Consider the following 13,295-nt stretch of genomic DNA (forward strand, 5'->3'; position numbering starts at 1 on the left):
CTATTTTGTGTTAATTCTTGTGCATGGTATGAGATAGGAGGCCCACCTTCATTATTTTGTATGTGGATATACAGGTGTCCCTGTGTCATTTGTTGCATAAACTATTCTTCTCCCCCACTGAATGGTCTTGCTCTCCTTGTCAAAAATCAATTGACCATAAATGTATGGGTTTATTTCTGGCCTCTCAATTCTGTTCTATTCTGATCTGTATATCTATTCTCATGCCAATACCAGGCAGTCTTGACTCTGTAGCTTTTTATAACTTTTGAAATTGGGAAGTATGAATCTTCAAACTTTATTCTTCTTTTTCAAGATTGTTTTGGCTATTCTGGGTCTCCTGCATTTCCACATGAATTTTACGATCAGTTTGTCAACTTCTACCAAGACGCCAACTGGGACTATGATAGGAATTACACTGAATTCATGGCTCAATCTGTATATCGCCACTTTAGCAATATTACGTCTTCCAGTTCATGAAGATGAAATATCTTTCCATTTCTTTAGATCTTGAATTTCTTTCAACAATGTTTTGTGGTTTTCCTTGTAGGAGTCTTGCACTTCTAAAATTTATTCATAAATATTTTATTTTTTGATGCTATCGTAAATTAAATTGCATTCTTAATTTCATTTTTGGATTGTTCTTTGCTAGTGTATAGAAATACAATTGATTTTTGTGTCTTGATCTTGTATCTTACAATCATGCTGAACTAATTTATTCATCCTAGAAGTTTTTTCGTGGTTTCTGTAGGATTTTCTATATGCAAAATCATGTCCTCTACAAATAGAGATTGTTTTACTTCTTTTTTTCCCAATGCAATGCTGTTTATTTCTTTTTTCTTGCCTACTTTCCCTGGCTAGAACTCCATTACAATGCCGAATAGAAGTGTCAAGAGAGGACATTCTTGACTTGTCTTTATTGCTATGTGATTAATTTATATTCTTATCTTTATCATTTCATGTTTTCCTAATTTTGCTGGGCATATCTTTTTTGCTTTCTTAAATCTTGAAATGGATACTTAACTCATGAACTTTTTTGGCCTTTCATCATTGCTGAAAGATACTTTTCCTTCTAAGCACTGCTTTAGCTACATTCCACAAGTTTTGATATATTTTCATTATTGTTCAACTACAAATGTTTTAAATTCTACTATCATTCCTCTTTGACCCATCAGTTATTTCAGAGTGTGTACCTTAATTTCCAAACATACAGAGATTTTCCAGTTATCTTTTATATTTATCGATTTATAACTTATTTGCATTATGATCAGATTTCAATTTTTTGAAATTATTGTGACTTGCTTTCTGGCCTAGTATATGGTCAAACTTTATAAATGTTCTGTGTGTGTATTCTATAGCTGTTGGTGGGCAGTGTTCCATACATTGGCTATTAGCTCAAATTATTAACTGTATTGTTCAAATATTCTATATCCTCAGAGACATTTTTTTCTCTCCTTGATCAACTACTGAGAGAGGTGTGGTAAGACTTCCCATTCTGTATATTTGTCTATTTGTCTTTTTAGTAAGTTAACTTTGCCTTTATGTAGTTTGAGGTTTTGTTATAAGTGCATAATCATTCCTGGTGAATTGAACCTTTTATCATTATAAAATAACCCTCTATATCTCTAATAATGCTTTTTGCTTTTAAGTGTATTTTGTCTGATACAAACACAGGTATACAAGTTTTCTATCACTTAATTGTTATTTGCATGATTTATCTCTCTCCATCTTTTTATTGTCAACCTATCTGTATCCTTATATTTTGGATTAGTCTCTCTTAAACAGCATATGGGTGTATTTATTAATCCCATTTGACAATATTTTTTAACGTGAGCATTTAGCCCACAAACATTTAATAAAATTATTAGTATATTTGGGTTTCAAGCTATCGTTTTATTTTGTGCTTGTATTATTTCCACCTATTTTTTTTCTACCTATATTTTTTTAACCTCTTCTTTCTTGACTTAAAAAATTGACTCAGAATTTTTTTATTCAATTATTTTCCCTCTCTACTAGTTTGGAAATTTATATTCTGTTGCTATTATTTTAATAGTTACATCCTATTAATTCCTACATATGTAATTACCTTATCAAAGTATAAATTTAATAAGTACCTAAATCACTTTCGATATGATACAAGGCCCTTAGAAAAGTTGAACTCCATTTATGCCCCTCGACGTCTTTTCTTATTGTACGGTACTTTAAGTTTATTTTTAAAAAACAGAATAGACGTTTTTATGATTCCTTCTGTCGTCAGTGTTCACTTACATTGTCCACATACTATCACTTTCCTTGCTCTTCATTCTTTCCTGCACTTAGCTCTTCTAAAATCATTTTCTTCCTGAAGTACATCCTTTAGAATTTCCATTAGTGCAGTCTGCTGGTGACAAACTCTCCTAGTTTTTGTTTGTTTAAAAATATCCTTATTTCACCCTCTTGTTGAAGATTTTCATGAAAGATGCTGCCCTCAGGGTCCCAGTTTATTATGGTCAGGGTCTCCTGGAAGCATCCCCATCCCAGCTTTGACTTCTGATGAGCCAAAGCCCTAGTGTGAAGTGCCTGCATGCCCTCAGCTCCTTTGATGAAAGAACGATGTCTATCTCAACAAAGTTGCTGGAGATGCTTACATGAGATAACAGAGGGAAAATTCCTGGCACAGAGGAGGAAGGCAGCCGAAGGTAGCTAATACTGTTTCAACTGAAAGCTTTAGCTCCTAACCTACAGGTTTTTAAGCTTTCTGTTTTTGCAATTGGAAAATAAAATGTGGCCTCCTTAGAGCCACGAGAGCTGAATCTTTGCAATTGGAAGTGTCCCCCGACACCCGGCAACATGAGACCAGGGATGCTCACTATCCAACATTCTTCCCCTAGCCCTACAGGGAGTGACCCTGTCTTTGTTCTAATGACCCCACCCAGGCACCTGATACACAATCCATTTCCTTCCAACATTTTGTCAGAGCTCTGAGATCTAGTCTTTGTCTTTTATGATGCCACCATGTCCAACTGCAGATCACCTGATTTGGTGATGAAGCTATTTAAATTCAGAACAAGGGTGTGCTGAGAGGCTAGGGTCAGATTTCACAGCACTGGTGAGCCGAAGGAGGAGTCTGAAGGTAACCCATGAGCTAGCTACCGCCAGCATCACCCTTGACTCTGCCGGGTGACCAGCCTGCCTTCTCTCTACCTCCACCACCCTCCACCCTCTGCCACCCCCCGCCACTGTTCCGTCCACAAGAGAAAGGCCACACTCCTGACATGGAGGGGGCTTCATCTCCAAATTGGGATTGTCTACTCCAAGGCATTCTAAGTATTAGGGTTGGAAATAAGAAAGCAGAAAGGAGCAGGTGACGTACGTTAGCAGGCTAAAGAGGAACCCAACAGCAGCCAAAGGACATCAGATCGTTCACTTGCTTCCAAATGTCAGCAGTCAAGGGACTTCCCTGGCGGTCCAGTGGTAAAGAATCCGCCTTCCAATGCAGGGGTCTCGGGTTCTATCCCTGGTCAGGGAACTAAGATCCCACATGACGCGGGGCAGCAAAGCTCACGCGCCACAACTACAGAGCCCACGTGCCCTGGAGCCCGCATGCCACAACTAGAGAGAAGCCCGCGGGCCACAGTGAAAGATCCTGCATGCGGCAACTAAGACCCGACACAGCCAAAAATAAAATAATAATAAAGAAAAAAAGCACCAAATGTCAGCAGTCAAGAACAAGAAGCAGCAACAACTTTGCACTTGTGCAGTGCATGCTGCCACCACCCTGACCCCCAAAAGCCCCACAGGGACCTCCTAGTCACACTCTACATGAAGGAAAGGAGACATGTTTTCCCAGAACCAGAAGTAAGGGAAAATAGAGTGTTGTGAGCTGAAACGCATCCCCCCAAAATTCATATGTGGGAGCCCTAGCCCCCAATACCTCTCCTGTATTTGGAGATAGGGACTTTAAAAAGGTGATTAAGTTAAAATGAGGCTGATAGGGTAGGTCTTAATCCAAACTGACTGGGGTCCTTATAAGAAGAGGAAATTTGAACATCAGGGACTTGAGCACACAGAGGGATGGCCCTGTGAAGAGGCAACAAGAGAGCGGCCATCTGCAAGCCAAGGAGAGAGGCGGCAGGAGAAACCAATTCCTGTGGGCACCTTGATCTTGGTCTTCCAGCCTCCAGAACTGTGAGAAAATAAATAAATTTCTGATGTTTAAGCCACCAAGTCTGTGATACTTTGTTATGGCAGCCCCAGCGCCCTAATACATGGAGCCGCTGGCTTCACCGCCGATTCACTCCGGACTGCCCTGCATGCTATTCCCATGGAGTTACTCCTCTGAGGCCAGTGATGCCAAATCCAGCGAAGGACAGGTCCCCTCAACCTGTCCTTAGCTCACAGAAGAGCAGCCTAGCAACCTGTCTTCAAGTTGAGAAATGGAAGAGTTGTATCAGTAGCAGAGAGCTGTGCTGTGTGTAATCAAATTGTGTTTCGTTTCTTGCACTTCGTCCTCAAGTACAAATGGAAGGAGGAAAATATGAATGAAGAAAGATTGTAGGGGAATGGCTTTTAACCACTATTTAAATACCTACAGGACTTCCCTGGTGGTCCAGTGGGTAAGACTCTGTGCTCCCAATACAGGGGACCCGGGTTCGATCCCTGGTCGGGGAACTAGAGCCCGCATGCCGCAACTAAGAGTCTGCCTGCTGCAACTGAGACCTGGCGCAACCAAAATAAATAAATAAATATTTTAAAAATATCTACAAAGCTATGGACTCGGCAAAATACAGAGTCTGTATTAGTTGCCTATGGCTGCTGTAATTAATCACCACAAACTTGGTGGTTTAAAAAAAGAGAAATTTATTCTTTCATAGTTCTGGAGGCCAGAAGTTCAACATCAGTGTCTCTGGGCAGAGCTGTACTCTCTTCCTTGCCTCTTCCAGTTTTTGGTGGCTGCCAGCATTCCTTTGCTTGTGACCACACCACCCCAATGTCCGCCTCAGTCTTCACGTCACATTCTCCTACTCTGTGTGCATCAGCCCTCTCTCTTCCTCTCTCTCTTATAAGAACACTTGTGGTCAGTTTTGGGGCCCGCTCAGATGATCCCGGATAATCTCCGCCACATCAAGATTCTTACTTTAACCGCACCTGCAAAAACTCTTTTACTTTATAAGGTAACATTTACAGGTTCCAGGGATTAGGACTTGATATGTTTGGGTGGACATTATTCAGCCTCCTACAGAGTCCAAAATCTTTGTATACAATTTCAGGAAGATCATGGACTCCAGGAGGAACATCTGCCCTGGCGTTGCATTTCACCATAGGTATGCTGTGAACAGATACGCTGGAGGCAGGTCTATTATCCACCATCCTCTTGACACCTCAGAATCAACTACAGTGCTGGTTAAAAATACAAAATCCCACCCCCAGCTCTAGCCCTCGTCAGTCAGAATCTCCCAGAGGCCGGGCCCAGAATCTGCATTCCCAACAAGCTCCCCAAAATGATTGAGGCAGCCAGCCTTGCACGCATACTTTAGTGAGTATTGGTTAAGAGCCTGAGTGCCCAAGTCCCCTCACTGTTAAATGGACGTGGTACTGCCACCTCCTTCACAGTAAAAAAAAAAAAAAAAAAGAAGTCTGTGCGAGCTGTTTGCACAAAGAAAGCGCTAACGCTCTTTTCTTTTCTCCACTCCCCCTCTACGAAGGTGAAGAACTTTTATTGCTTATTTGATTTCCATTCCGCCTCATGTTTAATGCACCTGCCTTCAAGGCCCAGGGTTGAGGCAAGGACGAGAGGGAGAGGGGAAGACTCGAAAACTCCTCCAGTCCCCGCAACCAAGCTGCGCTTGACTTCCCGGGGACCTGCTGGTCACCGCCCCCCGCCCCTCGGCCGCCGGCGCACATTTGCATCCTGCCCGAGGCGGCGCGGGGAGTTCGCCCCCGCGCTCCGTTGATTGGACCCGTCTGCCAGCTCGTCACGCTCTTTTGTCTCGGGGGGGGGGGGGGGGTGGTGGTGGCAGAGGATAAAAGCAGCCGCGGCTGCCGTGGGAACCGTGCTGCCTCGACTCGGCTACCACTCGCTGGGTGGCCGTGCGAAGCAGCTCCGTCGGGCGGTCCTGGGTCGCTCAGCGGCCGAGGAGGCGCCCGTCCTCTCCCCCTGCAGGGCCGCGGAGACTGAAGGCGGGATCACAGCTGTCAACGCCGGAGCGTCCGCTGCCCACCAGCGGAACACAGGTAAAGGAAGGGGCGCGATTGCCCCGCGAGGAGAGAGGAGGGGAAGCCCTACCAGGACTGGGCGGCTCCCCGTTTGGGAAATCGAGGACTGTGCGGCAGGGGGAGGAGCACTCCCGCGGCCCGGCTGCGCTGAGGGAGGAGGTGGGGTTCCACTGGCTGCTGCCGAATGGGTAGGATTCGCCTGGATTGAGAGGGGGGGCGTTTTCGGGGGGAAGTGGCAAGGGGCGCGTTAGTATTGGGGGGAGAATCGCAAAGTGTCTGCCTTGAACCCCTTTGCATCTCCTCATCCCTTCCTGGGGGAGGAATACGTGGGTGTGAGCGTCCAACTCCTATTCCCTTTCTCCGTGGCAGGCGACCAAAGCCGAATCCGAACTTGAATTCTGTACGGCTGATTGCAGAGCTGGTAGGGCACGATTTCCCGGGGGAAATGTAATGGGCGGGGGGCTTGCTTTGGCTTGTTATTCAGAGGTGGGAGAAGGAATTTTCCGTCTGGGTACTACGGAGGCTGCCGGAGGAGGAGGGGGGAGGGGAGGGGGAGGGGGCGGGCGCGGGGTGGGAGGGAGCGGGATGAGGGGGGCGGGCGCGGGGTGGGAGGGAGCGGGATGAGGGGGGCGGCTGCTTCTGACCCTTCCCTCCCTGCCCTGCCCTCTGCGGCGGCGCAGTCTTGACGCCCTAAGGTCCCGGATCGGCGACCCCCGGTGGACAGCGATCGACCGTACCCCAGAGGCGAGCTTTCTCACGGAGGCCACCGGTTGCAGAAGCTGGAAGTGAAATAAAGGCGCGCGGTTGCTCCTGAGCTCCTGTAAGAATCTGAAAAATAATGGGGCGGGGGAGAGGGGACTTTAAGAAAGGGGTGTGGTTGAGACCGGAGACCAAGAGGTTAATGAGATCTTATTTATTCCCACAAATCTGTGACCGCTGTGCTCTATTTTGAGAGCCCAATATCAGCTCCATACACTATTACACTTAGAATTAGAAGCAACAGTTGCCGTCCCTCTTGAAGGACTGGCGGGAGGGGATAGATGAGGCTGTAAAAAGCACCCTGCTAACCCGGAGACACCGGCTGGCTCCGTGAGGTTGTAATTGCCAGTCTTCTGGAGGATATTTTTAGGGCAGTGGGCAGATATAAAATGTACTGCAGGGTATTCAGGAAGGGAGAGAATACAGCTGCAGCCGGTCCCTTATGAACTCCTCCTCCCGCTTTTTGTTTTGTTTTCTTTTTTTACAGTTCCTACTGAGATAAGAGGAAGGCAGAGCCCCCCAGCACGCCTGCAGATTAGGCTCTTCTAAAAAGCCTGAGCATCTTGTTACATTCAGAAACGCGGTCATCGTCCGTCATGGCTAGCATCATTGCGCGCGTGGGTAACAGCCGGCGGCAGAACGCACCCTTGCCGCCTTGGGCCCATTCTATGCTAAGGTCCCTGGAGAGAAGTCTTGGTCCTTTAATGGCCAACTTGGCAGAGAGAAACATGAAGTTGTTCTCGGGGAGGGTGGTGCCAGCCCAGGGGGAAGAAACCTTTGAAAACTGGCTGACCCAAGTCAGTGGGGTCCTACCAGATTGGAATATGTCTGAGGAGGAAAAGCTCAAGCGCTTGATGAAAACCCTGAGGGGCCCCGCGCGGGAGGTCATGCGTTTGCTGCAGGCGGCCAACCCCAATCTAAGTGTGGCAGATTTCTTGCACGCCATGAAATTGGTGTTTGGGGAGTCTGAAAGCAGTGTGACCGCTCATGGTAGATTTTTTAACACCCTGCAGGCACAAGGGGAGAAAGCCTCCCTTTACGTGATCCGTTTAGAGGTGCAGCTCCAGAACGCTATTCAGGCAGGGATCATAGCTCAGAAAGATGCAAACCAGAGTCGCCTGCACCAGCTCCTTTTAGGGGCTGAGCTGAATGGGGACCTGCGCTTCAGGCTGAAGAATCTTCTCAGGATGTATGCAAATGAGCAGGAGCGTCTCCCCAGTTTCCTGGAGTTAATCAGAATGATAAGGGAGGAAGAGGATTGGGATGACACTTTTATTAAACGGAAGCGGGCCAAGAGATCTGAGTCAATGGTGGAGAGGGCAACTAGCCCAGTGGCATTTGGGGGCTCCCCACCCATAGTGATCGGTAATGCCGACTGCAACGTGATAGAGATAGATGATACCCCCGATGATGACTCAGATCAGGATGTGATCCTGGTGGAGTCTCAGGACCCTCCACTTTCATTCTCGAGTTCTCCTCCCCCCAGACGCAGGGCCAGACCTCGGAATCAAGTGCTAGTCATTGATTCCCCCAACAATTCCCGGGCTCAATCTCCTTGTACCAGCGGGGGTTCTGGGTATAAGAATGATGGTCCTGGGGATATGCGTAGAACCAGGAAGCGAAAATACACAATCCGCTGTTCGTACTGTGGAGAGGAGGGCCACTCAAAGGAAACCTGTGACAATGAGAGCAACAAGGCCCAGATGTTTGAGAACCTGATTATCACCCTGCAGGAGCTGACACATACCGAGGAGGAGGGGTCAAGAGAGGCCCCTGGCGAACCCAGTGACCCTTCTGAGCCACAGTGAGGTGCTAGTCCCCAGCTTTAAATGAACCCTAACCTATATACAGAGTGCAGCAATGGGAAAAATGGCGGGTGGTGGTTCTAACTGCATGAATTAATCCACAAGGTGGCTTTCTTTTGGGATGGAAGACAAAGGGTCTTGAATATTAGCACAGTGGAGGGAGATGGCCTGACCTCCGTCCTTGCTTCCAATCTCCTGCTGCCCAAGGGTCTACCTTCTGTGTGTGCCCCTTTCCTTGATGGCTTTATTCTCTTTGTGAAACTGGTATAATTCATTGTTAAATATTAAAACAATAAAGGGAAGTACAAAAAGTACAAGTAACCCCAAACCCTCCAACCCTTATATAACCATTGTCAACCCTGTGATGAATGTCCTTCTAGATAGTTCCCTATACCTATGTACCCAGATAGATATATGTATAGATAAAAGTGATCAAATATAAGTGCTGTTCTAAAGTGTATTTTTTCACCAAATAATATATGTTGTAGGCTTCTTTCTATGTCAATAAATATATATCAGCATCTATCTTAATGTCTCTGATATTATTTTAGGAAGAAGTAAAGGAAAAAGGAATAAGAAAAATACAGTAAAAAGCTATAAACGGTGGGGTTATACCCTGAGGTGGAGTTTTTATTAACTTCCCTTTGCAGATGAGGAAAAAGGAAGAAGAAATGGGCTGACATATTCCCCAAAGGTAAATGGACAGAGCCCCTTTACCACAACTGACCTGTCCCTTAGGTCACAGAGCCAAACTATGGCACCCACTAGCTGACAACATGCTAATGCTTTCTTCTCTAATGTATCCAGAAGATTCTGACAGCGGGGGAGTCTGGTGCTGCAGTAATAGCCCAAAATGAGGCTCCCAGGGGCTCCGTTGCTGACCGCTTTGGGGAGGGGCAGCTCTCCCTCCTCTGGGTGGATTTCTGAGATCGCTGCTGCCATTGCTTCACCACATCCTGGTCACAACCGGGAATCTCTCCTGGGGGCTGACATGGCCCTCTCCCCACTCCCCAGTTAAGGAAAGGGAGCCCAGCACCAGGAGGCTCAGCTCCTGACAGCGCCCTGAGGACATGGGCAGCCCGAGGACTCCAAGCCTAACCCCACTCAACCCAGGAACTGAGAATAGCTGGGGAGGAGCGAAAAGCAATCCAGTTGCCAGGACGCATGAAGGAACACGGGGATCAGAAAGCCTGGAAGCCCTCCACACTATTTTAGTGGAGTGGTGGGCATTCCTGGCCTGGAGAGGCGGGACGGGGTTGGGGGGCGTGGAGAACCTTCCCAGGAACCTGCCCTGTCCCCTCTCCTGATCTCATATTGGAGGGTGGTAAAAGAGGACATATCTGACCTCAGATCCTGAGGGTCCCTATGCTTCTTGTAGGTGTGTAAGTTCCTACCTCTGTGAGCAGGACAGGGCTGGGGTGGGTGGGGGGGGGGGATGACTGCATTTAAGCCAGAGGGTGGAGCGAAACGAACGCGCACACCTGGGGACCTGAAGCAGCTGTCCTGCAGGAAATCGGTGCTCCATAGAGCCGAGAGGACAGCGCACGCAGCAGCGGGAGATGGTGCGTCAGGGGCTAAGCACAGAGTAAGAGGAGAGCGGCTGAGGGCCCGATGCCCAGGGACACTCACATGGAGACTGACGGGGGCAGGAAGCCCGGTGGGAGTCACAGATTCCAGGGTTTCATACAGAACTCTGGGCTGTGTGTACCAGGAATGGCACAGGTTGAGGCGCCCAGGGAGAGGTAGTGGGCTTCTAATTATGTTAGCAGTTGAGGGAGGAGGGAGGCGGAGATGCCAGGCGCTGTAAGAAGCCAGTGCAGCCTTCCCTGGGCTGCCACGCCTTGAACCTGCCTTGAAAGACACCCCCCCCCGGCCCCCCCCACACTGCCACACACTCTCTCTCGGTGCAGGGGGGTGGAGGCTCAGCCTCCCTAGCTCTGCCATTACTCCTCCCCCACCCCTAGCATCCCAGGTTTGCCTTAAGCCTCAGCCTCCTTAACCCTCCTGGCCAGAGGGAGACTGGGAGGGCCTCTCTGCCTCGGACCCTTTAGCTGAGAACCGGCCAGGAGTGCAGACTCCAGAGGCCCTCTCCTTGCATCCATCCGTGGCACCTCCGGGACCTTGGTAGCCACCTCCATCTCTCCAGAGCCAAAGAGGACCCCCCCATCACCTTCAGGCAAGAGGCAGCTCCACTCAGGCCCCCAAAGCCACAGGGACCACCACCATTTCCCAACTCACATAGATTTTTAACCCTTAATTCCTCATACCTCTCCCTTTCTGCTCATCTTTTCTTAATTTTACTTTATAAACACTTGTTGAATATTTGCCCAAAGACCCCCTTTATGTTGCCATAATTTCTTTCTGGCACCAGGTAGAAGAGAAACCTGAAATGATAGATAATTAAATTCTGCCCATTTCACTACCCTCCTTTTCACTGGAGTTAGCTTGGGAGTTCAGTATAGACCACTGCTTTGAAAATTTGTTCTGTGATTCACCCCCCTTTTCTTCCCTCCTCCATCCTCCTCTCTATTGTATGAATTTGAGATTGTCTAAGTTTTTATTTCGCCAACCTGATGTAATCTGACATTTCTTTTTTCACTTTGTGTGACACTGGCTTTTTCTTTACTCAAGAAATATGTATTCTCCCTAATTAGGAGACATGGAACCAAGACCTGGGCATTCAGATCAGACTAATGGGGTTAGCCTAAAAAAGGCTTCATTTCAAACTATAGGCTTCTTTTCTTCCTTTCTGCCTTCATTTCTCATTGGTCGCTAAGAGATGAAAATCACCCTTTTGTCTTGTCAGAAGAAACTGGCCTCCCAGTACCCTTCTGCGTTATGTCTCTCTCCTTCCTGGCACTCTTTCCCCTTGGTTTCCATGATACCCCTCTCTCATGGTTCCCCCCTCCCTGACCTTCTTGGTGCCCAGTTCTCAGTCTCCTTTGCTGAATCTTCTTCTTCTTCCTGATCCTTCCATAATAGTAATCAAAATCAAAATCATTACAACTGTGATTTATTAAGAGCTTATTGAGTGCCAGGCACCCTGTACCAAGTCCTTTAAACGCATTAGCTCCTTTAATCCTCATATCAACTCCATAAAATAGGTATTACTATTAGCACATGTTTCAGATGAGGAAACACTCTGCAAAGTTAAGAAACTTGCCTAGGGGCATGCAGCTAGTTAGTGGTGGAGCCAGAGGTCACTCTCCCAGGTGAGAAGGCTATGCTTCTTACACGTCTTAGCTCTCCTGTGTTCACAGCACCCTACGATGTAGGTGTTATTATCTGCATATGAAGTATGAGGAAACTGACGTTTGTAAATTCAGGATAATAAGACCTGTTTTCCCCAGGTGCCCAGTGTATGAGTGATTAGCATAGGGCTGGTCCATTGTAGGCTCTCAAGAAATGGTAGCTATGATTACTCGGCTAGAATGCATTATTCTGCTACAGAAGGAAGGACGGGGAAAATTCAATGCAGTCCATGCTACGCAGGCAGTGCTTATTCAGTGTTAATCTGACACCATGACAGTTGGGCTCCAGGAGCTACGCCGAACCTGGCCCCTGACAGGCACAAGAGTGGATTCAGAAATGCCTGAGTGTTTAGTGATGGTGATGGTGGTAATGATGATGATGATGATGATGATGATGATGATGATGATGATTGATGATGGGATGATAAGGGAACACTTACTGAATGCCGAGGTGGATTTCTCCTAGTTTTGCGTGTCCCCAGAGGAGGTCTCCCTCCCCCACATGTCAGAGGCACTCCTATCCTTTCAGATAGGTCAGGACCAGCCAAGTCTTCCCCAACTCAAACAACTCCCCTGAGCAGCAGATGGGATCTAGGGGTCAGGGGAGCTGATCTCAGAGGGTCACACAGGCTCCCTAGTGCGTGGCTGGAAGGAGACATGACTGAGGTCTGAGGAGTCCTTTACGATCCAGATAACCCCCCAATCCTGTCACTACCAGGGATCTCAGGGACAGGATAAAAGGGGGCAGAGGGAGTGGGGCTGGGTCTCCCCCCGCATCCTGACAGGGTGTATGGATCTCCAGCTGCAGCATCTCATCTCAGATCAGAGGTCACAGTTTATCATGGCCTTTCACAACTGCTTTCTCAGATATGTACCACACTCACCATCCCCACTTTACAGACCAGGACGTTGACGCACACATGGTTATAGGACCTTGCCTAAGATCAGACAGCTAGTAAAAGTTGGAGCTGGAACTGAACATCAGATTTGCCCCTCCCCAGAGACTGTAGTTTTTACCATTGTGCTGTAAAGTCATTCCTAAGGTAACAGGTACAAGACATCTGATCATTCTATTGGCTGCATCCTGGGTATGGATTTCTGAATTGTCATACTCACAACCTAAGCATAGTAGGATGGCCTTGGTCTCATTTCTTTTACTGAACAAGGCAGAAAAAATTATCATTTTAGGAAACTTCCATCTCAGAGCCTGAAACCATCTTCTCCTCATATTTATTTTTGTATCCAATTTCTGGGATAACATACTAAAAATAACAAATTGTTGGTGAGG

General features: G+C 47.3%; 1 protein-coding gene across 3 annotated transcripts; it reads left to right on the plus strand.

The window, feature by feature from the left end:
• The first annotated feature begins 5,283 nt into the window (after positions 1 to 5,283).
• Positions 5,284 to 9,240, plus strand: ZCCHC12 (zinc finger CCHC-type containing 12). 3 transcript variants are annotated; one of them, XM_059910533.1, is made up of 5 exons: positions 5,284 to 5,300; positions 6,106 to 6,210; positions 6,562 to 6,613; positions 6,873 to 7,012; positions 7,439 to 9,240. In XM_059910533.1, the coding sequence occupies exon 5, from the start codon at positions 7,548 to 7,550 to the stop codon at positions 8,757 to 8,759; it is 1,212 nt and encodes a 403-aa protein (XP_059766516.1). In that variant the 5' UTR covers positions 5,284 to 5,300; positions 6,106 to 6,210; positions 6,562 to 6,613; positions 6,873 to 7,012; positions 7,439 to 7,547; the 3' UTR covers positions 8,760 to 9,240. The 3 variants fall into 3 exon arrangements, with proteins under 3 accessions (XP_059766516.1, XP_059766515.1, XP_059766517.1); XM_059910532.1 differs by lacking the exon at positions 5,284 to 5,300 and having other exon boundaries at positions 6,003 to 6,210; XM_059910534.1 differs by lacking the exons at positions 5,284 to 5,300; positions 6,106 to 6,210 and adding an exon at positions 6,225 to 6,380.
• Positions 9,241 to 13,295: the final 4,055 nt, after the last annotated feature.

Source organism: Balaenoptera ricei, chromosome X, assembly GCF_028023285.1.
Source record: "Balaenoptera ricei isolate mBalRic1 chromosome X, mBalRic1.hap2, whole genome shotgun sequence".
In the NCBI taxonomy this organism is placed as follows: domain Eukaryota; kingdom Metazoa; phylum Chordata; class Mammalia; order Artiodactyla; family Balaenopteridae; genus Balaenoptera; species Balaenoptera ricei.

Excerpts from the sequence above, each read along its gene's own strand:
- ZCCHC12 (XM_059910533.1), top strand. The coding sequence starts at position 7,548 with ATGGCTAGCATCATTGCGCGCGTGGGTAACAGCCGGCGGCAGAACGCA.